Here is a 27,448-nt window from a genome sequence, read left to right as displayed (position 1 = left end):
CTACTATGATTTTAGAAGAAAAAATGAACTATTTTAGTGAATGTGTAAATGAATCATACTCTGTAGAAGGAACAACAGCAAATCTACTTGACACTTTTATTATCCTCAAGTAGATCATACATAATTATTGCTAAAGAAATGTAGCCTATTGTGGTTACTATTATTATCTATATTACCAAATATTCACACTTTTATGCCTTAATTGGGTCTGTATCTTCAGCATCTGGGTCTGTTCATCTTCCTTCCTTTACTAAATATTTATTAAACTACTATATGCCTATGTATTTAATAATATGTACTTAAAAATCACTGAACTTAAGAACTGAACTATATGCCTATGTATTTAATAATATGTACTTAAAAATCACTGAACTTACAATGATAATCAAAAACCATACAAACAAGGATGGAATAGGTGTGATTTCAAGAAAATTCTCAAATAGGTAATGATAAAATAGAAAGGTATTCAGAAGCTGTGTTTAAGAATGAACATTTAAAAATTTTTTTAAAGTTTTTATTGAAATTCCTGTTAGTTAACATACAGTATAATATTAGTATCTGGTGATTCAACAGTTCCATACAACATTGCTCATCACAAGTGCCCTCCTGAATCTCCATCCTCTATTTAAACCATCCCCACCCACCTCCCCTCTGGTAACCATCAGTTTGTTCTCTGTAGGTAAGAGTCCATTTCTTGGTTTGCATCTTTTCCTCTATGATCATTTGTTTTGTCTCTTAAATTCCACATATTCGTGAAACATATGGTATTTGTCTTTCTCTGACTTATTTCAGTTAGCACAATACACTCTAGCTCCATCCACATCATTGAAAATGGCATGGTTTCTTCCTTTTTTGATGGCTGAATAATATTTCAGTGTGTGTGTGTGTGTGTGTGTGTGTGTGTACACCACATCTTCCTTATCCATTCATCAGTTCATGAACAGGTGGGCTCTTTCCATAATTGGTTATTGTTGATAATGCTGCTATAAACATCAGGTTGCATGTGCCCCTTTGAATCAGTATTGTTGTATCCTTTGGGTAAATACCTAGTAGTGCAGTTACTGGTCATAAGGTAGTTCTATTTTTAACTTTTTGAGGAACCTCCATACTGTTTTCCAGAGTGGCTGCACCAGTTTGCATTTTCACCAAGAGTGCAAGAAGGTTCCCCTTCTCCCACATCCTCGCCATCAATTGTTGTTTCCTGTGTTCTTATTTTTAGGTATTCTGACAGGTTTGAGGTGATATTTCATTGTAGTTTTGATTTGTATTTCCTTGATGATGAATGATGTTGAGCATCTTTTCATATGCCTGTTGGCCATCTGTATGTTTTCTTTGGAAAAATGTCTATTCATATCTTTTGTCCATTTTTTAATTGGATTATTTGGTTTTGGGGTGTTGAGTTTTACAAGTTCTTTATATATTTTGGATACTAATCCTTTATCAGATATGTCATTTACAAATAATCTCCCATTCTGTAGGTTGCTTTTTAGTTTTGTTAATTGTTTCCTTTGCTGTGCAAAAGCTTTTTATTTTGATGAAGTCCCAGTAGTTTATTATTGCTTTTGTTTCCCTTGCCTCAGGTCATATATCTAGTAGGAAGTTGCCATGGCCGATGTCAAGGAAATTATTGCCTGTATTCTCGTCTAGGATTTTAATGGTTTCCTGTGTCACATTTAGATTTTTAATCAAAAATGTGAGTTTTATATAGATAGATTCAAAATAGCCTTATAAAAACTAAAAGAGAGACAAAAGATTGGTTAACCTAGAAATAGGGCAAATAAGACTTCACTTTTTGAGATTCATTTGAACTCTTTTCATTCTATGGTTTGATATCAGTAAGTATTTATATTTTTAAATAAAATATTTACCCCCAAAATAATCATAATTTTCCTTAGAGTGAAGTCTGATTGAGATCTTAAGAGAAATTAGTTACAGCTAATTCTCAGGAAGTTTTCAAAATAGCGTTTATCTGTATGGTGTGGTATCTAGATGGCCCATTAAGTTCCCCCACAGTCTAAAGTAAAAATAAAAAGTTAGAAAACAATAGTAACTTATCAGCAAAAACTTCTCTCTCCCTTTATTCTTATGCTATAAACACTAAAAGAATGAGTCTCATCACAATAAGACTATTAAAAATAGCTAATTACAGTAGAATTCTCAATCAGTGTAATCTTTGAAAATACTGGGGTAGACATTCTCAGAGTTTTTATATTGCATTCGTTAATCTTCTGTCAGTGGTGATTTTAAATTATATCTAAGTACAACCACATATAATTACATTCATATTTTTTACAATTTTACACTTATATTGTGAAGTTACTAAAGAATGGTCATTTCCAGGGCACCTGAGTGGCTCAGTGGTTGAGGGTCTGTCTTTGGCTCATGTCGTGATCCTGAATCAGGCTCCCCACACAGTGCCTACTTCTCCCTCTGCCTATGTCTCTGCTTCTCTCTCTCTCTGTGTCTCTCATGAATAAATAAATAAAATCTCTTTTTAAAAAAGGAATATTATTTCCCCTTGCAGTGCTATTTTACATAACTGATTAGAATACAAAATTCCCATCGCTTCAAATAGAGATCTCTTTCCATTAAATTCAGTTCCGTGAAATTTTACATTTCATGTAAAATGAAAATGAGTAGACCAAGAATGTATGACAGGCTTTGAAGTTTCTTATTACTTTTGCCATTGTTTTAAAACAAATAAGTAAGACAGATTTCACAGATAACTTCATTGATGATTTTTTTGTATGGATTGTAAATGGCCATGATAATATACTATTTATTCCTTAACTATAACCTACTTTATTCAGCATGCTTATCATGTGCACTATTTTGACCAACTGCGTATTTATGACTTTGAGTAACCCTCCAGACTGGACGAAGAATGTAGAGTAAGTAAGAATGACTTCTTCTAATGAGAAATGCACACTCAAATTCTCTAGCAATCGCCTTATGGTTATGGTCTAACTTAAGTTTTTCACTGTTTGGAGTCAGGCTAAAAACTTCTAAGAAAAAGTTATTTCCATAAAATGAAAGAAGATAAGGGAAGTTCTTAGGGGGAGTTTTTCTTCTATGGGGTAAGTATTCTTTCCAACAAATTCATGATAGTATACACCAGCTGGTAAACTAAATCAAACATTTAGCATAAAAGTTAAAATTCAATCATAGTTATGCATGTTAGATAAAACACAATGACCATCTGGGGCACCTGAGTGGCTCAATTGGTTAAGCATCTGGCTCTAGGTTTCGGCTCAGGTCATGATCTCACAATCTGGGGATCAAGCCCCGCATTATCAAACTCCACACTCAGCACGGAATCTGCTTAGATTCTCTCTCTCCCAAATAGATAAATAAATCTTTTTTAAAAAATGACCATTTGAGTAATGTGATGAATAAAATATTTTTTCTAGTATACTGCTATTATTGTTATAGTCTCATAAAACAGATTTAAGTGTTTAGCACAATATTATTATATTAGGTATTTTGGTTATATATCATTACATTTAGAAAAATACATTTAGGTGTTTAAGTAACTTAGATATTTAGTTATATTTAGATATGTAGTTTATTTAGATACAGCATGTGTGCTAAAACACCCTAAATGTGTACCATAAAAGAAATAAAAGGTCTCTACAAAATCATAGCTAAAAAAATAACAGGACGTAAGGGGAAAACATGATTAAGAGAAGATCACTCAAAACTTATGAAACTTTGTAATCAGAACACTAATAAACACAGGAACAATCCCAAGAAAAAGATATTGGCTCAATTAAAGCTCTATACCTAAAATCGCAGCCAGTCTCAGACTCCAGGCCTTGTCCTTTCTCCCCTGAAGATGAAGACCCTGGGGATATTTCTATAATATCAATAAAATAAAACATTTGATTTATTATTTTAACATAAAGAGGAAGATCTAAGCACAATAGTTCTTTGGCACGTTAAACTAGCCTCTACTTGTACTAAAGAAGGCTCTTCAATGTCAACTTTCTGCATTAGTACTAAGATCTTCCTTTAATGCTAAGGATGTTCTTTTTTTTTTTTTTTTAATGCTAAGGATGTTCTATTTAAGTGTGAGGAAAAGGATGCCACTAATTCATCCAAAACATCAATGTGCTGGGGGAAATTTTTGCATTAAGTAACATAATTTCACATTATAACATTTTCCCCCAAGTTATCAGTCATGTGTGAGGTTATTCATGACAAAGAAATACATAATTTAGTGAGATAGAAGGTATTTACATTATGTAGGCTATTTTTGTGTAATAGAATATAATGATAAGGTTTAGTGAAAAAAGTTTCTAGCATGTTCTTTTTATTGTCATATTTTTAAAAAGTAATATCCAATAGGAGATAAATTATTATGACAAATAGTGCCACTTCTATTTCTGTTTTTATAGCTTCGATGAGGATTTAATACACTATTCTAAGCCATCATTTGACAGTGATTTAACATATTAGAGATCTTTTTTATAGTAACTTAGAAATGCTTCTTAGAAATCATTTTAGTAGAGAATCCAGTTCTTATGCTGAAGCAAGCAATTTAACAGAATTCTTAGTTATCATTTATGATTTGTAGATTAACAAATGGTCATACTTATATAAAACTATTATGTATGCACTTTTCCTAGAAGAAATTACTGAAGCATTTAAACATGTACAAGTCTCATTTATTTGTATAACATTATTAAAATATAGGTAAAGAAGACATTTGAATATTATTCCTTGAATATTCAGGTCTCTCTCTTTTCATTTTTAGAGACAGAACAGGGAGGGAGGGAAGAGGGACAGGCGGAGGGGGAAGGAGAGAATCTTAAGCAGGCTCCACATCCATCCTCAACATAGAGCCCAACGTGGAGCTTAATCTCACTATCCTGAGATCATGATCTGAGCTGAAATCAGAAGTCAGACGCTTAACCTACTGAGTCATCCAAGTGCCTTAGCAGGGCTCTCTTTTTAAAGTCAGTTTTAGAGATTACTATATCCATTATGAAAGTAGTCTTATCCCTACAAAAGGTTTTGACTTCATCATTCAGTTTGAGAACTTTGCACAGGTTTCCTGATCATTTATCCCTAGTCACTTGACAGCAAAGTACCAGGAAAACAAGCAAAATTAGTGGTTACAGCCAACAATCTAAACCGAACAAACAAGGGTGCAAAGAAAAGAGAAGATAACTCAGTTCTGACATGAAAACAGGTCATTAATAGCATAAACAGTCCCTGTACAAAGAGGTGACACACAGAAAAGGCTGAGGACCATACGGTATAGTGAGGGTCATGAAAAGCAGGCAGATCGTAATTACAGGAAAAAAGCTGGTGACATGGACAGAATCAACAGTATGATTAGGAGCCTAGTGGGGCAGAGCTAAGAAAGAGCAAGGTCCCCTTGATTCTCACCTGTTCAATCTAGTTTGCTAATAGGCACTTCTGAACACCTGTTCTGGGCAAAGCTCTGTCTCAGATGTTAAGCTCCAGGACACTCCTCTTTGGATAGCTATCAACAAAAACAGGGATAGAAGTAGGAACTTTAATCTTACTCCTAGGAAATCTGTAGATAACCTAGAATTTCCAAAGCATAGACCATAGGGCATTAACCATTAATATGATATATAAAACGTACACTGAGCTGTTTCTTAAAGCTTTTTACAAGGCAGCTATCTCTAAACAGAAATGTCATGGTGATTATGTGTAATGTGCAAAGGTCCAAACTAAAACCCAAGTAAATATAAGCCTGGCATTGTAAATTTCTGAATGAGGTCAGCTACTTCATAAATAAAGATAGTAATTATATTTATTCCTCAAAAAATGAACTGATTTATTTTTAAAAGGAGGAGGAATGTTCTTAGGAAAACTGGACGTGAAGTTCTCCGCATAGATTTTCCTCTTATTTCTTTGTCCCCTCATCTTAAAAAAATTACTGCAGGAAACAATGCAAAGATAAGTCTCCTAACTTTATTCACATATAAAATACTAGTAGGCTGGAAAATATAATTAATTTTAACAAGAGTAAATCAAAACTTTATGGCTTGGGTGAGGTAATTTGAAGGATAATATTAAATTGCAATTTTTAAAAGAACACAGTGTTGAAAAACAAGTACTCTTTCCTCAACTATTTTTGGAAGAAACAGAAATAACAATATTGTCAACACTCAAAGGAAAGAGGGCTAAAAATGCACTATATATCAAACAGTAAATGGAAATCCTTTCACCATTTTGGAGGCGGAAATTTGAATGTGAGCATGTTTGAACGATTTGGCTCAATTGTATAGAAATAGTAGCTAATGCAAGGTAAAAATCAGAAATTTGGTTTCTCTCTGAATTTTGGTATTTATGTAAATGGACACACATAAAATACTAATAAATTATAATTTTTCTTGTGTAAATATATGAGAGAAGCAATTTTAAAATATATACGAGAAAAAAAAAATATATACGAGAAATAGTGCAGCCATAGTGGCGCAGCGGTTTAGCACTGCCTGCAGCCCAGGGTGTGATCCTGAAGACCCAGGATTGAGTCCGACGTCAGGCCCCTGCATGGAGCCTGCTTCTCCCTCTGCCTGTGTCTGTGCCTCTCTCTCTCTGTCTCTCATGAATAAATAAATAAAATCTTTTAAAAATAATAAAATAAAATAAAACAAAATATATACGAGAAATATATATGAGAGAAGCCGTTTTAAAACTATGACTGACTCTTAAATATAAAAAGGGGAAGCATATTTTCTAGATTAGACATGTAAAATATCCCTAAAAATCACTGTTATCATTAATAAATTTGAATGGAATATATTATTATAAATAAATCCAAGAAATTTTACCTCTAGAGCTGCATTGTCTAATGAGGGAGACACCAGCCACATGTGAAACTTGAAATTTGGCTAGTCTTAATTGTTGAAATAATAATATTTTAGTTACATTGGTTTAAATAAAATATAATATTAAAATTAAATTCATTTGTTTTTCCTTATTTTTTTATTTGGCTACTGAAAATGTAAAAACTACATATGTAGCTTATATTATATTTTAATCAAACAGCATTGCTCTAGAGGGTCAAGTTTGATCATTACTCATAAAACACATGAAACTATTATTCTAAAATCTAAATAGTTAAAATAAATCAGATTCTTTGGGGAAGATACTATCTCTTCAGCTTAACCCTTTACTTGGGCTTATAAGATTAATTAGACTAGTCAAGTCTCTGTAAATGGAAATAAAAAATAAGATTTTAGCAAATTAAAAAAAAAACACACAAAAGTATAAGATTTGCCGTATATGAACAGCATAAATGAAATTGTTTGGATGCTTTTCCTAGGTACACATTCACTGGAATCTACACCTTTGAGTCACTTATAAAAATCTTGGCAAGAGGGTTTTGCTTAGAAGATTTTACATTCCTTCGTGATCCATGGAACTGGCTGGATTTCAGTGTCATTGTGATGGCGTGAGTATTTTTGAAAAGTTGTTAAGCTCAAAGGAATGAAAATAGTTTTAGCACAAACCAGGTTGTTTTGACATATTTTAAATGTAGAGTTTGCTTATTAGCCAAATTAACTATATGCCTCATATATTTTAAGAATACACTTTAGATTTTTAAAAAAAGGAATACACTTTAGAAAACATATTAGCAAGGTAAATCTATCTGGTAAATGAGCAATAAACAGTTACTTTCATGTCATATAGTCTTCTACTTCATCAAAAGGAAGTTATTCATTGAGCATAATACCTCGAACTGCACTTTGATCAGTTTTACAAACAAACTTGTTCATATTAGTGAAAATTACATTGAAATAAGAACAAAATTTTATTCCTTAAAAGCAGCTTTCAGCATATGGCACCTTGAGGTCTGTAGCAATTCCATTTGTTAAACTCAAGGGTCTGGCTCCATATGTCAAACTCAACTTTCATTCTTTATGTAGGATAAACTTTGCCAAAACTATCAGTAACTCTGATTTAATTCTACAGGTATGTAACAGAATTTGTAAGCCTAGGCAATGTTTCAGCTCTTCGAACTTTCAGAGTCTTGAGAGCTCTGAAAACTATTTCTGTAATTCCAGGTAAGAAGAAACTGGTGTAAGATGATAGGCCCCTTATATCTCCAACTTTTCTTGTGTATTATTGTGTTGTGTGTAAACTCCCTATTACAGATACGTGACAGAGTTTGTGGATCTGGGCAATGTCTCAGCACTGAGAACATTCAGAGTTCTCCGAGCACTGAAAACAATTTCAGTCATTCCAGGTGAGAGCTAGGTTAAACACCGAGGCTGACTTTAAATACACTGTAATAATATTTAGGTTGAAATCACACTTAGATCATTAGGCTTGTTGCTTATTATTCTTGTTTGTCAACTTTAAGAATGCCAAGTGATGTCTCAATGCAGTTCAGTTACTAAAATTTTAGAAATTACATGCTTATTTATATAGTCAGCCTTTGAGTTTAACAGAATTGCATGAGTCGTCTATAAAAATACTAGTTTTGCGCATGTGTGTGCTCTCTCTCTTTCTCTCTCTCTGCATTTATGATGTAAAGCTTTCTCTTTTTATGTTCTGTAAAAAGCTTTGCCACCATACCTTTACTAACTTATTTCGGTTTTATCATTCACTGCAGATCTATTCTGAAAATAGGTCTCTTTTAATAAAGGAGAAAAGATTATTCTTGAACAGCATGTACGTGGCATAGGACTTTTGATACTCTAAAATTCTTTTCCCCTCTGAATTACTGCTACTTGGAGGCTGGTGTAAAGAATGGGTTGGAAGGAGATGCCTCGTGAAACACAAAATCTGAAATAAAAAATAACTGCAAGTTCTTTGATGTTCATGGCAACACGTAAAACCACACGCAAAAGAAAAAAGCTTCCTGCCTAAATATTTATTTACACTTTCATTTTAAGTCTCCAGAAGGCATACTGTTCATAAATAAAAATTGGCTCTTCATCTACTTCCCAAACCATCTGAATATCCACAAAGCTTTGGTGTCTAAATAGCCAAGCAACCGTTTATGGGAAAAGAGATGTGTGTGACTAAGAAGACACTGTGGCTTAGGAAACTCTTCCTTGGATGACCGACTGCTTTTTCTCTTCAGGTTTAAAGACCATTGTGGGGGCCCTGATCCAGTCTGTGAAGAAGCTCTCTGACGTCATGATCTTGACTGTGTTCTGTCTGAGTGTGTTTGCTCTAATTGGTCTGCAGCTGTTCATGGGCAACCTGCGGAATAAATGCTTGCAATGGCCCCCAAGCGATTCTGCTTTTGAAACCAACACCACATCCTACTTTAATGGCACAATGGATTCAAACGGGATATTTGTTAATATAACAATGAGTACATTTAACTGGAAGGATTACATTGAAGATGACAGTAAGAAATATTGCTACATTGTTAACCTTAGTGTTGCTGAATGCCTTTTCGACTATAAATAGTTTTGAGACTGTGGCTTGAAACCATCTTTGTGAAAAGACCTCATTGTGTCCACTTTGGAAATAACTGAGATAGTCCAACTCTCATTTATTCCTAATGTCAGTAGGATAGATATGAAATGAAATGGTTTGTTCTTTATATTAACAGGTCACTTTTATGTCTTGGATGGACAAAAGGACCCTCTACTCTGTGGAAATGGTTCAGATGCAGGGTAAGAAACACAATTTTTAAAAATGTAGAACACTTTAACAAAAAACAGGAAAAAAATACAAAGGTATTCTTACATGTATATAATAAAGAGTGATGCTACCTACCTAGGAAGTACCTTCTCTGTGTTAGAGGACTCGCTATCAGCTCTAAATTCATGGTCACTAAGATTACCCCTCTGGGTAAAGACCTTTTCTCCAGAATTCCATAGTTAAGATGTATGTACCTGACTATTACTCCAAAGTGTGAAGAAGACTCATAGTCTATCTTTTTTGTAAGCCCATCAGAGCTGTTTAATAAATACAGGGAACATTTTGATTGATGTAGGTATACGTTGATGTGATGAGTTTTGCTGTGGCTGGAAAAGACCTAGACTATAACATGATCTTTACGCTGCAAGCTCAGATGGGAAACTGCTTTGAGAGAGTTAGGTATTTTTGAAATAGCATGAAAATCCCATGTGCAAAAAAAGCCAAGGGACAGATACATGTCAAAGCCATGTCTAGCTCTGAGTCTGCATACCCAACAGTTCTTTTTGGTCACATTCTACAATAAAAGACACTTTAATATCTTAGTCATCAGGTTGCTCTCTCATACTTATTTTCCCAAGAGTATTATAAATTGATTTTAGGTCAAGGTGTAATTTCTTTAGAAGCCAAGTATAGCAATAGTTAGTGACTCTTAAACCACAGAATTTACACAGAAGTATTTTGTGTCATCCTAGAAAATGGGAAACTCGTATTGCCATAAAGATCTAGGAGTATTATTGAAAATGCATATTAGTCTTAGAGATGGTGTTTTCAGGGCAGGGGGGAAGGGAGGGGGATTGTTTTCCTGATATTTTTCCTGACCTTTGTTAGGATAATATAGTGAATAAGACCATGAATTTTAGGGTTCATCTATATCTGGATTCAAACCTTAATTCCACCATTTACAAATTCTGACTTTGGAAAAGTATTCTAAGTTCTCTGTATCTGAGTTTATTTCTAAAATGCGGAGAGTAATATTGTCTCTTAGGGTTGTTATGGTGATTAGTTACTTAATACACATAAAGCACTTGGCTTAGCACCTGATCTATCACGTGTTTATTGCATTTTAGGTATTATTTTTTATTATTATGATTAATGTAAAAGCCTAGATAAAATTTTGGATAAGTTTGGATGATGCATACTCTATAGTTATTAAACCATAATAATCACTGCTCTTTATTGAGTACTTAATATGGATTAGGTGATTTACTGGTAAAATTGATACCCACTCTTGTTAAATGTCAAATAAAATTCCAAAGAAATTTCTAATTTCAAGATTTTCTGTAAGGCTATCAAGACAACGTTGTACTGGAAAAAGAATAGGTATATATTTCAATGAAAAACAACAGACACCTCCCTCCCAAAATATAGACCTACATAAATACAGTCAACTAATTTTTGACAGATGAAAATGCAATTCAAAGGAAACAGGAAAGTTTTTTCAACAAATAGTGCTGGAGCAACTGGAAGTCCATATGCAAAGAAATGAACCTAGATATAAACCTCACTTCTTACACAAGAACTAACTCAAAATCAACCACAGACCTAAATGTAAAATACATAGAAACCGTAAACTCCTTTAAGAAAGCATAGAATTAGGGCACCTAGGTGGCTCAGTGGCTGAGCATCTGCTTTTGGCTCTTGTCGTGGTCCTGGGATCCTGGGATTGAGTCCCACATCAGGCTCCCTGCAGCCTGCTTCTCCCTCTGCCTATGTATCTGCCTCTCTCTGTGTGAATAAATAAATAAAATATTTAAAAAAGAAGCATAGAATAAAAGCTACATGACTTCATATTTCGTGATAAGTTTTAAATGCCAATATACAACCCATGAAAGAAATAATTGATAAGTTGGACTTAATTAAAATTAAAAACTTATGCTCTGTAGAGACACTATAAAGGGAATGGGAAAAAAGCCATAATTGCAAGAAATTGTTTACAAAACATATATCTGAAAAAAGACATATGCAAAATACACAAAGCACTCTTAAAACTCAATGAAAAGAAAACAACTCAATTTAAAAATAGGCAAAAATCTGGACATTCTGAAAGAATATATACAGATGGTTAATAAGGATATATAAAGATACTAAGCATCATTTGTCATTAGGGTATTGAAAATTAAAACAACAGTAAGTTACTACTATATACCTATTTAGAATAGCTAAAATAAAAAAAAGTACTGGTAATAAATTGCTAGTGAGGATGTAGAACAACAGAAATTCGCATTCATTGCTGATGGGAATGCAAAATACTACAACCATTTTGGAGAACAATTTGGCAGTTTCTTACAAAATAAACACAGTCTAACCATATGATCCAGCAATTTCCCTACTAGATATTTAGCCAATTAACTTGAACATGCATGAGTATTTATAACAGTTGTATTCATAATCACAAGAAACTTGAAGCAATCAAGATGTCCTTCAACAGGTGAATGGATAACTGTGATGTATTCATCCAGTGAAATATTATTCAGTGATAAAAAGAAAATAAGCTATCAAGCCACAAAGACATTGATGAACGTTAAATACATATTAAGACATGAAAAAAGCCTATCTGAGAAAGCTATATTCATCTGATTCAAATCACATGACATTTTAAAAAAGATGAACAATAGAATGATAAAAAGATCAGTGTTTTTCAAGGGTTCAGGGTAGGGAATTGACTGGGTGATACATGGGAGATTCTTTAGAGTGAAGAAACTTCTGTATGATTCTGTAATGGTGAGCATTAAGCATTTGTCAAAACTCATAGAACTTTACAGCACAAAGAGTTAAAAGTGTATGCAAATAAAATCATTTTTAAGGTTGGGGTATCCCAGGTTGAAATACAGAATGTAACGGAGATATAAATATATTTATAATGTGTAAAATAACCTCACTGAAGGACTAGGAGAATAAGAACTGTTCTAAACAACTTTGGGAATGAATGGAGTCTATAAGACAAAGGCAAAAAAAAAAAAAACAAAAAACAACCCTATTCTAGTTGATAAAGTTGTTCCCACGCTAGTGTGGATTAACAATCCTAAAACAACTATGCATGTATACTACTGTTGTACAATTAAGCATATAGATAGTAGATGATAGAAGCCAGCCAGTTTTGGAGGGAGAAGTTACACATAAGCAAAGGTAGGAGTCTAGAAAGATATCCCGTGGTAATGAAGCAGGGTTGGAGACAGTATGACCTCCTATTTAGCTTAATCGAGGTACAGATGGTTATACATGCATACACATTTACATACACATGTTATTAGAAACCAGTTCTGAGTGCTATGTTTATTGCTAAGGCAATGTCATTACTCTTCTAGGCCCTCAGTTGACAAAGCAAGAGATATGTGTGTATACACACGCACACACATTTGTCCTCGTTTCTAATATTATTCTCCAATAAAAGAACAAGGATTTCTTGGAGAGATGGCTGATTCTAGAGCAGGAAATATAAAAGATGAGTCTAAAGCATCTTGTAGTGCCTCAAAGCAAGAAAATGTTAAAAAATAAACAAAAAAATAAAAATAAAATAATATAAACAAACAAAAAACACATAGAACCATGGGGTTATGTCAAATAGATACAGGAGTCAATGGAAAAGCTTCCAATGGTCAAAACTAGAACAATTTAGATAACAAAATAAATAAAACCATTAGATTAGAATTGAAAGTATAAAATGAATACCATGACTACTCATATAAAGAAATGATTGACTAAGTAAATAAATAAATGAGGAATAATAGACAAATCCCCCATGCAAAAGAATTCAAAATAATTTGTGTACATGCTCTACTTTAAGAAGGTGGATCTTAACTCCCTGTTTCTAATGTGTGGGCTGCACATAGTGACTTTATTCCAAAGAGCACACTATAGAAAAAAAGAAACATTAAATTTACAGTGGAAAAACCTAACAAACATTAGTATCAACAGTGATAAGTCACACTGATCATATGTACCCTTGATATGATGTGACAATGATATTTTACCTCTCCAAAAATCCATAACCCCAATCTAATCATAAGAAAAATGTCAGACAAATCCCAGATTAAAGACGTTCTCCAAAATACGTGATAGTATTCCTTGAAACTATCAAGGTAATCAAAAAACAAGGAAACTCTGATAAACTTTACCAGGAGGAGCCTAAAGTGACATGGTCACTAAATGTATTATAGCATCCTGAATGGGATCTTTAAACGCCAAAAGAATATTAGGGAAAACCTGAGGAAATCTGAATGAAGTATAGACTTTGGTCTATAATAATGTATCAGTATTGATTGAAATGTACCATACTAACATTGATACTAACAACAGAGGAAACTGGGCATGGAAATTGGGCATATATTCTGTGCCCTCTTTATAATTTTCTGCAAATGTCAAATTATTCTAAAATATAAGCTTTATTTGGTAAAGTTCTACAGAAGTGCCTGCTAAAGTAGCTCATTCCCTACCCTTTGTTTTCTGGCCTTTCATTTTTTAATAATTTATTTTTGCCACTTTGTAAAGAGCAGGACACTGATGATGTCAGAGGCAAAAGCATGTAGTTGCTATCTCTTTGCCATACTAAATGTCTGCAAATCTGACTCTTTGCATCCCAGTATTCTATTGGTTTTCCTAATAAATTTCATCTAATAACAGTATCACTGTAAGCAATTACCTAAAGTGCTCTGGAAATGAAGGCAAGAAAATCCATCATAGACAGCAACCCTGAGTTTTGACAATTCCTATAAATCAAATTGATAGAAATAGCTACAAATGCCAACCTGACCCCAGCACTATCTCTCCCTTATAGACAGTGTCCAGAAGGATACATCTGTGTGAAGGCTGGCCGAAACCCCAACTATGGATACACAAGCTTTGATACCTTTAGTTGGGCTTTCTTGTCTCTATTTCGACTCATGACTCAAGACTACTGGGAGAACCTTTACCAGTTGGTAAGTGTCTTAGTCCATTAGGGCATCTACAACAATATACCACAGACCGGATAGCTTTATCAGTAACAGAAATGTATTGCTTACAGTTCTGGAGACTGGGAAGTTTACCATCAAGATGCCAGCATGGCTCCATTCTGGCTAAAGCCCTTTTTTGGTTCATCAGCTGACATCTTCTTGTTATCACCTGCATATAAAGGGCAAGAGGCTCTCTCTGGAGGCTCTTTTTATAAGGCACTAATCTCATTCATGACAGCTCCACCTTCACAATCTAATCACTTCCCAAAGGTCCCACCTTCTAATACTATCACACTGGGCATTAAGATTTCAACTTAGGAATTTTGGGGAGAAGCATTCAGACCATAGCAGTAAGGTTCAAATTAATGTGTGGGAGATCTAATTTTATGAACAAATGTGACCTGACAAGTATCAATACTTGTTAATAACACTCTACAATACAGAGGAGGGTCCAGTACAAAGCAAGTGTGCCTAGAATGCCAATTGTTCATTCAGTCAGTACATGTTCAGTAATAACTTCTTATATGAAGGACGTTCTGCTAGAACTATGGAAGATGCAAAGAGTGTTCATGGCTTTGAGTTTATAATCTAGTTGTATATATAAAAGAACATGTGAAAATATTTAGAAATCAACTATATAAAAATTTCAAATTAAGCCTACAGTTAGTTAATCAGGGCTGGAAAAGGAAGGAAGAAAGATGTTATCTCTATATGGTGTAGAGAGTAGGCTTCCATGGAAGTAGGATTCCACTAAAAGGAATTAAAGATAGGGTTCTTATTTCTTAATAGTGCCCTCCATAATGGACTCTAAGAAAAGATTTTAGTGGGGTTTCATATATATTCCCAATATATGTTAATTTGAAATGTGTGTTTATATCAAATGACACTACAGTCAAGCCTTAGATAGATAATTGTGTGCGTGCATGCGTGCATTCACGTACACATGTGCTCAGTTTAATACCAAACAAATATTGGTCAAAATACATTGGATGCTAAAAAATATTCATCTCCTCACTATAATTATGGAAATCAAATCTTTATTCGGAGACATTATATACTATACTGGTGAAATTATCCTTTGCTTCCTCTAGACGCTACGTGCTGCTGGAAAAACATACATGATATTTTTTGTCCTGGTGATTTTCTTGGGATCTTTCTATTTGGTGAATTTGATCCTGGCTGTGGTGGCCATGGCCTACGAGGAACAGAATCAGGCCACCTTGGAGGAGGCAGAACAGAAAGAGGCTGAATTTCAGCAAATGCTGGAACAGCTTAAAAAGCAACAGGAAGAAGCTCAGGTATGGAGTGACAATAAGCAAAGTTTTATTATTATTATTGTTGTTATTATTATTATTGTGAGTATTAAGTAGGAATATTGTTAAGCATAGAGGTCAAATTGAAACCAGCTTTTGATTTGGTATACAGTCATTGCCATTAGAAAAGATAAAGTTATTCAAGTCTAAAATTGTTTCTAAAGTTGTAATCAAAGAAACTTTTTGATATTATATGTAAAGAAAGCACATTCAGGATAAGGTTTTGAAAACGTCTCATGAAACCTGAGGGGAGAATCTGACATTCAGTTTAATATGAGAAGATACATAACTGATATTTCCAATTATTCGTTTCACCACTAATTATAACATTTAAGGTTTTATTCCTTGATGATGTATATTCTTTGCAAATATTTTCTCCTAGCCTGTAACTTGTCTTTTCATTCTCCTAATAGTATTTTTGGATAAAAAATGTGTTCTATTTATTCATTTATTTATTTAAATTTATTAAATTTATTAATTAATAATTATAAATTTATTTATCGAATTTATTTAAATTCAATTAGCCAATTTATAGTACATTAGTTTCAGATGTAGTGTTCAATGATTTATCAGTTGTGTATAATACCTAGTGCTTATCGCATCATGTGCTCTCCTTAAGGCCCATCATTCAATTACCCCATCCCCCCAAACACTTCCTCTCCAGCAAGCATCAGTTTCCTATTGGTTAAAAATTAAATTTGGATGAAGTATACTTTATCAAGATTTTGTCTCTTTGGTAATGCTTTCAGTGTAGTTTCTAACATATTTTTGCCAAATCAGCATCATAAAGATTTCCTATTTTTATTCCTAGAAGCTTTATAGTTTCATGTTTTATATTTACATCAATGACCCATCTTAATGTTAATTTTTGTGTAAGGTCTGATTTATATGTTGAGATTTTTTTCTTTTGCATATGGTTATCTAATTACCATTTGTTGAACAAAATATCCTTTCTCCACTAAATTGCCTTTGAACCTTGCCAAAAATCAGTTGTCCAGATGTGAATGGGTCTATTTCTAGATTCTGTTCTGTTCAATTTACACCAATACACATTCTCTTTATTACTGTAGCTATTTAATGTCTTGAAATCAGAGAGTTGTAGCTCTCCAATTTTTTCTTTTCCAAAACTATTGTAACACTCTAAGTCCTTTGCAGCTTCATAGGAATTTTAGAATCACCTTGTCAATTTCAGTTCCATTCATTTCTTTTGCTATGTCTTCATGTTTATCATCTTTTCTTCTGTAGTGTCTGCTATACCATTAATCCTATCCATGGCATTTTTTATCTCAGTTTTTGTAGTTTTCATCCCTCAAACCTTGATATGCATCTCTTTTATATTTCCCATGTCTTTAACATTTTGAACATACACAATATCATTATAGTAACTGTTTAAAGTCCTTAAACTAAGGGTGCCTGAGTGGTTCAGTCAGGTAAGGGTCTGCCTTTGGCTCAGATCATGATCCCAGGATCCTGGGACTGAGCCCCACATTGGGCTCTCTGCTCAGTGGAGAGTCTGCTTCTCCCTCTCCTTCAACCCCTCTCCTGTAGCTTGTACTCTCTCTCTCTCTCTGCCCAAAATAAATAAAATCTTTTTTTAAAAAAAATAAGTCCTTTTCTGCTAATTCTAATGCCTATGTCAGATCTTGATCAGTATTATTTTTTTCATTAATAGTCATATATTCCTGAATTTTTTTTCATTCTTAGCAATTTTCAATTTAATTCCAGACATTTAATTTTACCTTTTTTTTTTTTTTTTTTGTTCTGGATATGTTTGTAGTCCTATAAAAATTCTTGAACCTTATTTGGGGACATTAGTTACATTAGTTATAAATAGCTTAATCCTTTTCCATCTTGAAACCTTTAAAGACTTTTTAAGTAGAACTAGTTGGAGCATCTAATTTAACTATTCTCTACCACTGAGTGAAGATCCTTTTGAACAGTCCACTCAATGCCCTATTAATGCAGTGTTACATGTATTTTGTCTGTTTTAGTGGTTTTTTTTCAGTACAGAGAGTAAATCACTATTAACTATATCTTAACCAGAAGCAGTAGTCCAAATAAGTTTTGTACATAATGACTTTTTTGATACATAGTGATTATTTTTAGATTGACGGTTCCAGATTTTTAAAGCATTATTTGAATGACAAGAGATGTACGGATTCAATGGGTAGGGTCAAATTTTAAGTTTTTAATAATTCTGAGTTACTTTGAGGATGTACAACATATAATTAAGCCCTTTTTTGAGGCATTTTTTGGTGAGACTGGGATTTGACAATGAATTGTTTAGCTGGTTACACAGCCCAACCATATTCTTAGCATTTGTTGATCATGATTGCTTTGCTATTTTCATCTTACCACTGGATACAGAGTAATATCATGGTTATATTTTAGTGATTTTATAAGGAAAGCTATAAATAAGTTTGGTGATACTTAAAAATCTTATAAAATATACTTCATGCTTGGTAGATCTGCTACATTTCAAGTACTTAAGAATTTATTTCGGATCACTACAAAAAGCACATTTGTAAAATAATGAAATACATTAGCTATTTACAGGGCAAATTATTTCAAAATTTTAAATATTATGGGAAATAATATTTATAGATTGTATATAAATGTATTTATTTTATTTTATTTATTTATTCACACAGAGAGAGACAGAGAGAGGCAGAGACACAGGCAGAGGGAGAAGCAGGCTCCATGCAGGGACTTGATCCCGGGTCTCCAGGATCATGCCCTCGGCTGAAGGCAGTGCTAAACTTCTGAGCCACCCAGGCTGCCCTATAAATGTATTTTAAAGCATCAGATTATTCTATTTATCATTTACAAAAACAGACAAAGCAATGTGCTTGAAAATACTACACAGATCCATAGTACAGAAGTAAGAACACATTCTGAAATTCAGCCACTTTAGGGTAAAATATAGCATCAATTAGAAGAGTACAATCTTTTAAATTTAGAAGTAAAAGTGCACAGTACCTATTAGAAGTTTAAAGAATCTAATTATCTACATCCTAATTAGGTCAACTAAAAAATGTGCATTCTTGTCACTTAAAACGTATTGGATTCCAGTGATCAAATCATGATTTGGCTCACCTTTAGCTTCATACGTACACAAGTTTAAACTGATCTTAGGATAACTGATCCCAGTGTTTTAACATGGACTGGGATGGCACAGTACCAATGCAATCTTATCCCCTTAATGAGAACACAGGTATCAATGCCCAGTAAACAGCCAATATTTAAAAAGAGGAAGGTGCTCGAGGCAGGCAGAGAGGGAGACATAGTCTACCCATGAGATCATCGGTGCTCCACTGTAACCTATGTCTTGCTAATCGCCTATCACTTTTCAGATGTACCATTTAGCCAATGATTTCATGAAGCCTAGCATCACTTCTATTTTCATTTAATCTGTTAAAGGACCTCCTAATGCTAGTCATTGTTTAGACATGAAAAAATAACTAAGCTCAGTGAACTCACAAATCAAGTGTAACTTTAAAGGATGATGAAAGACAAAACTCAACCAAAAAAAAAAAACAGTTTTATGTTGAATCATCATGACTGTTTCTTTAAAAGCCTAATGGTACCCAACACAACATATCCCATAGCAGTGTATATAGGTCAGATAGGAAAAATTTAATAGTAAGCTTTGGGACAATATTTAAAATATTGTCATTTAGAAGAGCCGATATAATTAGAGGTAAGATTGAAACATGTTTAGTTAAGGTCTTGTAATTTTGAGTGGGTTTTTTAAACTGGATTTTATGTTTAAAGTGAAATATAATTACAAGTAATCACATGGCTTTATTTCTAAAGGACACACAGATACAGTGAGTTATAGAGCTCATGGTGAATCACAGAGAAATGTTATAAGAACTAAATGTTACTCCTTGAGTAAATATTAAGCATATATATGTTATTTGTAAGAGGAGGAATTCATCAAGCCAGTGAAAGCAATACTCTAAGTAAGCAGGACATTGGCCTTGTCACAGAGATGGGTAGAAACAGGTACACAGACATGTGAGGTGACAGGAAACATCTGCCTTTGAGGGAATCAGCAAATCACTGGCAGTGGAACAAGTGACAGATTTGAGTTGATGAGTGACACAGAAAATGTGTTGTGTCGGAAGGTTACCATTGTTGCCTTAGAAATGCTTTAGTTTTGAGTTATTTGAACTGTTATCCAGAATAGGTAGGGAAATCATGTTTTATGCAAAACAAATTCCGGAAGTATTTAAATGAACATGAGTTTCAGGATTATTGCAAAGGAATGTTACCACAACTTCCTTTGTTTCTAACTACAGACAAATCAATAAATGATTAACGCTGTGTGTTGCACTGTGTTACCATGTATACAAAGTGGAAAAGAAAATTAAAGGCTTTATTTGGATAAAAATAAATGTATGTATATTCATTCTTTCAATGAGTGCTGTATACTATGTATCTCCTGTATATCAAGTACTACATGACTAGATTTAACTTGCTACAAATAAGTGCCTCATTTTGTATATATTTACATTAGCCTCATTCATATTTACAAAAGGCCCTTAATATTTCTCATCTTCCATTACTGATGACACTAGAAGTGATACTAGCAATCAAAAATTCAGGAGCGTCTGGGTGTCTCAGTTGGTTAAGTGTCTGCCTTCGGCTCAGGTCATGATCTCAGGGTCCTGGCGTGGAGCCCTACATCAGGGCTCCCATGGGGAGGCTGCTTCTCCCCCTCCCCTGCTGGTGCCCTCTATCTGTCTGTCTCTCTCACTTACTCTGCCTCTTCAAATTAAAAAAAAAAATATGTAATAACATAAATACCCAAATTCTGAATAATTGTTCCATTTAATTGTAGGTAATGTCTTACACTGAGTCTTAAATCGAATATAGTATTCAATATAAATAAATATCTGTTTTACTATTAATGTATACTTTACATTGCTTAGCCCAACACACATATTTAATACTATATGTAGTGCTATGGTTCCAATCCCCGGGATCATGGGTTCCAATCCTAGATAATTTTATATTTATAGCACCTTTAGTTTTAAACTTTTTTTTTTCTTTGTAATTGTAGTTGAGATGAGATTCGGAAATGGAAGCTATTGTGGAGGGTTTGTTTCTCCTTAGGAAGAAAAAACCAAAAAGCACCTGTTGTCGAACTCATTATAGTTTTATCTTCTTTCCTTTTTTTTATTTTTTATTTTTTATTTATTTTTTATTTTATTTTTTTATCTTCTTTCCTAAAATGTTTGTTATACAGACTATTCTGAAACATTGTCTTTTATGAGATCTTGAAAATTCAAGTTTATATATCTTATTCTTTCTTCACTCCTACCCCAGTGACTCAGACAATTGACGGCATAATGCCTTTTTCATCTTTACTCACCAAACATTTACTAGACACTTATGTCAGGTGACATACTAAGCAATGTGTACAAATGCATTTGACAAAATTCTTTTCTACCATATATCTAGTGGAGAAAATAAAACAAAATGGGCAGGTACATTAGAGTTGTTTGTATTTAGTAATGACATATATAACAAGTTGAACCAGTATTCTCATAATTTAATCATTTCCACTTCCATGATTATACTTAAAAACAGGAATATACTTAATGAGAACTCAGCTTTGATAGGAACTATATCACTGTTTCATATCCTCTAGTCATGGTTAGATCATTTCCAGTCTAAAAATACTATTCATTACAAAACAATTTGCTGTGCTTCACCTTAGAGCTGGTTGTTTCTTTAGTATATACAGAAATTCAAAATGATTAAGTATACTTAGTGCTGAAACATAAATAGAAAATATTTTAAGAAGATCTCATAATCCCTTGAATGATTATTTCAGGTACTTATTGATTGACAGGTTAATCATTTATTATTATTTATAATAATCATAGGTAATTTATAAATACTAAAAACTTTAAAACTAAAAGTGCTATGTAATAAATTAATCATGTTAATCTCTGAGATTAACATAACCTCCGGGATGTGAACTATAGTACTGAATGTAAATCAAATGAAGAGGTCAACTAGCCACTCTACTCCCACTACTTCTATCTAGTAGTAAAACAGTGGACACTTTAAATGCTTTGAGTTCACAAAAAAGAAAAAAGAAAAAATCTTAGACCTAGATTTAGAAGGAAAAAATACCACTCAGTTGTTCACATCACACATGGGAAGAACAAGCCTGTGGAAGGAACTGGAATAGTAATCAGACCAACGAACCACCACTAAGAGAACATTTGCTTTTAAAATGTAGGAGATATTTTTAAGAGAGCAATTTTCCTTGAAAATAAAGCAATCTCAAAAGAGTTGTGGGGTTTTTTTTTTTAGATTCTCCAAGAGATGTGCCAAAACAGACTTTTCTTGCCTTAATGCATAGGTTAAGCATATTGCTTTATACTGTTTTACTGTCATTATTAAATAAACTTCTAAGACACAATGAAATGATCAGAAGACACAATATTTACATATAGTTAATAGTTTTAATGGCAACATTTGTACAATCATTTCCAAATCTTGTACACAGTGCTTGGCTTTGTCTTCAACAGGCGGTTGCAGCTGCATCAGCTGCTTCAAGAGATTTCAGTGGAATAGGTGGGCTTGGAGAGCTCCTGGAAAGTTCTTCAGAAGCATCAAAGTTAAGTTCCAAAAGTGCTAAGGAGTGGAGGAATCGAAGAAAGAAAAGAAGACAGAGAGAGCATCTTGAAGGAAGCAACAAAGGAGAGGGAGACAGGTTTCCCAAATCTGAATCTGAGGACAGTGTCAAAAGAAGAAGCTTCCTTTTCTCCATGGATGGAAATCGACTTACTAGTGACAAGAAATTCTACTCCCCACATCAGGTATGGTCTTCTACGAAGTGCTCCATTTGTTTTGTCATTGCTATTGCTTTGTAATTATGTATTTGGCATTGGTATATTTTTATAATATCTGATATAAATGAGTGACAGATAGCTAACATTTAATATGATTATCACAAGCTGTCTTTAAAGGAGACTTTTATTAAACCATTAAAACTTTTAAGGCAATCAGCTTTAAACATACACTATTTTGAGACCATGTTCTTCATCTTCTATTTTGGGGGGGTCGGTAAAACTAACCTATCAGACTTCTCTCTTCAGTGAGAGTTTTGCAATATCTTGTTTACCTTTTTCATTTTGAGACCTCAAATGAACTTATCTTTCCATATAGGTGTCTGCCTTTATTATCTGAGGCTATCATTACAACATATGTATTAATTTTTAAAAAAAGTGTCTCTGGATTTTGCCTTGATCTTTTGATATGAGAATCATGCTGTCGTAAGTCTCGATTATGCTGACATGGTGTCATGCCATGAGACATTAGAATGAAATGAGGACCAAAATGCTCTTGGAAGAGACCTAAATTGAAGACAGTCTATTTTTGCTCTAACTTAATGTCAACTACACAGTTCTTCAGCATATTTTCAAGTCAAAGAGGGAAAGTAGTTTTAACTCTCTTTGTTAATACATTTTTATAGGTTGCATAATGTAAAGAGTAAACAATTATGAAATCTGTGATAAGTATAGCTATGACTTTGAACACCATTTGGTTCCACTAGGATTTTATGTGCCACAAATTAACTCTTCTAATAATATGGGTCTTCATATTAATCTGGGTCAGAATTATACCCTAAAAATAATGCTTTGAGGGACTCTATATAATTAGCATAAAGAAAAAACTAAACATCAACCAAGAGGTATGATATCCTTCCTATAAAGAACAAAAACTTTTTTAAAAACTTGGAATAATAAGCACAAATTCAGCATAGTGTTTGGCTTTTGGGAGGAAAGAATATATGTAAGTTATCAATGGGTATTTATTTTATCATTTGTACTGAATATTTAAATAAAATTAAAAAAATAAACTCCATGTTAATAACTTGAATTCTCACAGTTGTGAGAATTCTTGTGCACACACAAGAAGTTAAAAGATAAAAACCAATTTCCTCCAGATAATGCCAATATCAAGAGATCCAATTATTATCTTGCATAATACAAACATAAAGTATGGTTTAAATAAGTACAACATATTTGAGATTAACTGGAAGCTCCATTGGGCAAGTTAGTTTCTCTGACCATATTTTTTTTGGTTAAACTGTCACCTTGATGCTTTAGCATTATCATGACCATTAGGAGTCATTAAGATAAGGAGCATTTGACATAGAATCTTGGTTCATATCTCAACTCCCAAGTGAGTTCTGTGACCCTAGTCAAGTCACTTGTATTTTTGTAAGATTTCTGTAAAATCAGTAATAATGTCTACCTTAAAGAGTTGGGAGAGATTAAGCAATATATAGAAACCTTATGTGACAAATAATAAAGCTCTTAAGTTAAAATTGGTGAATGATTCCAAATGAAGGAAAGTAAGAACTTTTAAGTAGTTGTATTATCACAAATGTGTATGCACAGTAGTAATATTTACATGAGCATATTTATATGTTTTTGAAAATAGTATTGTTTCCATCATTGTTTCATCACTGTGCTCAAATAGAAGCTGGATTAGTTCATTCAGGCAATTAATGAATATTTATTGGCCACCTACTATGTGAAAGAAATAGTTCTAGAAAATTAAAACATTTCAGTGAACCAAAGAAAAACACAATTCACTGACCTCATGGAAATTTATACTAAAGAAGAAAATAGACACTAAATAAGATAAATAAGCAACAAACTATGTTAGAAGGTGACAAGTGCTATGAGGGGAAAAAAAAAGCAAATCACAAAAGGGTTTAGGAGCATTATAAATTTTTTTTTAAGATTTTATTTATTTTTTCATAGAGACACAGAGAGAGAGAGGCAGAGACACAGAGGGAGAAGCAGGCTCCATGCAGGGAGCCAGACGTGGGACTCCATCCCAGGTCTCCAGGATCACACCCCGCACTGCAGGTGGCACTAAACCACTGTACCACTGGGGCTGCCCAGATTAGGAGCATTAAATGGATGTAAAAAATTTAAATAAGGTGGTTTGGGAAGTCCTCACTGTAAAGGAGACATTTAAGCAAAGATTTTAAGGAGGCAAAGGAAGAAACTATCTCATTGAAGAGCATCCCAGACTCATGGAAGAGCCAAGTGTAAGGGCCTGGCACAGCAGTATGCCAGGAATGCTCAGTGAGCAGCTGGGAGGCCGGTGAACCACAGAGAGGCAAGAGCAGAGAGAAGTTAGGCGTCAGCCAGAGTTTTAATACTAAAAAAACAGAATCAGTACATACATATGTTATATGTAGTTCATTTTATAGTATTTGTAGATAGATAGTAGGTAGGTAGATAATAGGTAGATAGAAAAATGTATATACAGATGGTAGATATTTCAAAAGTAAAAGAAAGATCCTACTAATACTAATATTTACAAATCCCAGTAAAGACAGACAGGGAACATTAACACAACTCAAGCAAAAATTACCAGAAGCAGTTTACAATTTCTTGTATAAGCAAAACAAGGCTCTGTGATAGTAAAGAGAATCAGTGAAGGTAGTGGGAATAGGAAGCATAAGATGGACATGGCATGTGTTCAAAACATTATCTTCTGAAAATGTCAAGGCAGAGAAGCCACATATTATGGGTACTCTGTCCTCTACTAACACATATGTTTAAATGTTATTTTACATTTATTACATTATTTTATTTTCAAATAGATTAATCATGTTCATAGTACATGAAAAGCTACTTAAGGGTGTTCAATGGAAAGTGAATCCTCTCCAAGATTTTAGCTATGTTGTTTGGACACACCAAGACAATTTGTTTTAAACTAGAAAGTTTTTAGCTAGTACCAAGTAAAGTTGCTGATTTATTGAAAACACTGATAGGTACATACAGTTAACTTAAAATGCAGCACTCACTTTACATGTTTCTACTAGAACATCTTTAAATTCTCTGCATCATCTTCCTCTTGACTTTTCCCAACTGACTTGAAGTTCAATCCCTACATGCAGGATTGTGTTTTACAGAACTAAGTTCTTCTATTTTTCCCTTTTGCTAATGAATATTATAAGGGAAAAAGTTCATATTTACCCTTTTGGAACAAAAAAAATAGATACCTGGGATTCATGTTTTGCCATGCCTAAGGCAAAGAGAAATGGTCTTTTGGTCCTTAAAGCTTAAAAGCTTGTTTTCCTAAGAAGGAAGGGCTGCCACAGCTGTGGGTATTCCCTCTACTTTGCTACATCTTCTAGTGTGTTATTTTTGGTTTATTTTCTCTGAATACTATTTTTGTTATCTTCTTTTTCAGTCTCTGTTGCCTTGAAAGCTGTGCTCACACCCATTATTATACTTTCCAAAGAGTGAATACAAGTTTCAAATAAACTAAAAATTCTGGAACGCCTTTGAAAACACCCCAACATAAAAATATGCAAACTAAAGGCATGTACCAGATACATTACAAACATGCACTCATACAATATACTCTCAACCAGTATCGTACAGGCTAATTTTCAGTTTCCAAAGACAGTCTCTGAACATAGGTATATTAAGATGATTACAAGGAACTATCCTAGGTATTAATGTAAGACAAAATTAGTATTCTCCTAATACTTGCATTAGAATCACCTGGAATGTGTGCTGAATATCCAGATTCCAGAGTCCTATCCCCTACGTACTGAATCCCAAGTCAAAAAAAATTGGGACCTAAAAATACACACTAAACTTTTTTTTCCACACTAAACTTTTGAAACACAAGTCTGATAATAATCAGTATTATATTGATAATTAAAATTGAGTCTAAGGATATTAAAACCCTAGCATTCTTTATTATTGGGGGGCTGAGTTTAAGTCTTCACGATACCTGATTTCTTGATCACTTATATTAACTAGAAAATCAGTCTAACTACTGACTGATTGTCATAAAGGCACAGTCTCAGGTTGGACAAGCTGGGTAACCAGAAATAGTTCCTGTGGGTATTCTAACTAAATCCAAAGCAAGAGTACATTTCTTAATGAATAATATCTTTCCAGAACATCACTATGACAGAGGGCAACAACGATTATTCTGGTGCTTTGCAGTCTGGGAAAAGACATAAAAATAAAGCTAAAAATGGGGCCTAAGAAAATCAGCATGACCTAATTAGGCAGAGGATCCAAAAATAAATTTGATGGAGTCTGCCTTTCCTACGTTTTTTCCCACTAAAATTATTTTTATTTGGCTTTATACTGAAGTTTGGAGGAAGAATGAGAAGGTCTTAGAATGTTTGCTGTGGCCATTTGGATATGTATGCATAAGTGTGTGCGTCTGTGCCTGTATGTGCACATATATACACATATGTAGGTATATATACCTATATACGTACACTTATACATATATATATATATATATATACATATATATATATATATATAAAACCCTGGCTATGAAGATAGGTAACAGAGGTCACGAAAGTCCAAGCAGGGGGAGCAATGGGGAATGTCACTGTTAATGATGAGGAGAGTAAACAAAGATTCTGCAGACTGAATAGAGATGTTTTTGAAAACTATCACCAAGGCTAGAATAAAGATATTTGGTGCTGCTAGTTTAAAATTTATTCAAAAGATGAAAGAATGGATTTCATGT

General features: G+C 33.5%; 1 protein-coding gene and 1 long non-coding RNA gene across 7 annotated transcripts in view; one reads left to right on the top strand and one right to left on the bottom strand.

Moving 5' to 3' along the window:
- SCN3A (sodium voltage-gated channel alpha subunit 3) overlaps positions 1-27,448 on the top strand; it is a 104,767-nt gene that overhangs the window by 33,218 nt on the left and 44,101 nt on the right. For 5 of the 6 annotated variants that reach the window (XM_038584693.1, XM_038584692.1, XM_038584695.1 and 2 more), the window contains 8 exons: positions 2,802-2,891; positions 7,307-7,435; positions 8,139-8,230; positions 9,074-9,346; positions 9,554-9,617; positions 14,420-14,561; positions 15,668-15,874; positions 22,441-22,731. In XM_038584693.1, coding sequence (XP_038440621.1) covers positions 2,802-2,891; positions 7,307-7,435; positions 8,139-8,230; positions 9,074-9,346; positions 9,554-9,617; positions 14,420-14,561; positions 15,668-15,874; positions 22,441-22,731 — 1,288 coding nt within the window. Of the gene's footprint in view, positions 1-2,801; positions 2,892-7,306; positions 7,436-7,956; positions 8,049-8,138; positions 8,231-9,073; positions 9,347-9,553; positions 9,618-14,419; positions 14,562-15,667; positions 15,875-22,440; positions 22,732-27,448 lie in introns of all 6 variants that reach the window. The other variant, XM_038584696.1, reaches the window with a different exon arrangement.
- LOC102152710 overlaps positions 1-27,448 on the bottom strand; it is a 68,620-nt gene that overhangs the window by 27,423 nt on the left and 13,749 nt on the right. The window contains exons 2-3 of the long non-coding RNA XR_005384631.1: positions 5,395-5,491; positions 3,784-3,856 (exon numbers count right to left, since the gene is read on the bottom strand). This is a non-coding gene — a long non-coding RNA (uncharacterized LOC102152710). The remainder of the gene's footprint in view (positions 1-3,783; positions 3,857-5,394; positions 5,492-27,448) is intronic.

This window comes from Canis lupus, chromosome 36 (genome assembly GCF_011100685.1).
Source record: "Canis lupus familiaris isolate Mischka breed German Shepherd chromosome 36, alternate assembly UU_Cfam_GSD_1.0, whole genome shotgun sequence".
NCBI lineage: Eukaryota > Metazoa > Chordata > Mammalia > Carnivora > Canidae > Canis > Canis lupus.
This window is presented reverse-complemented; position numbering and strand designations above follow the sequence as displayed.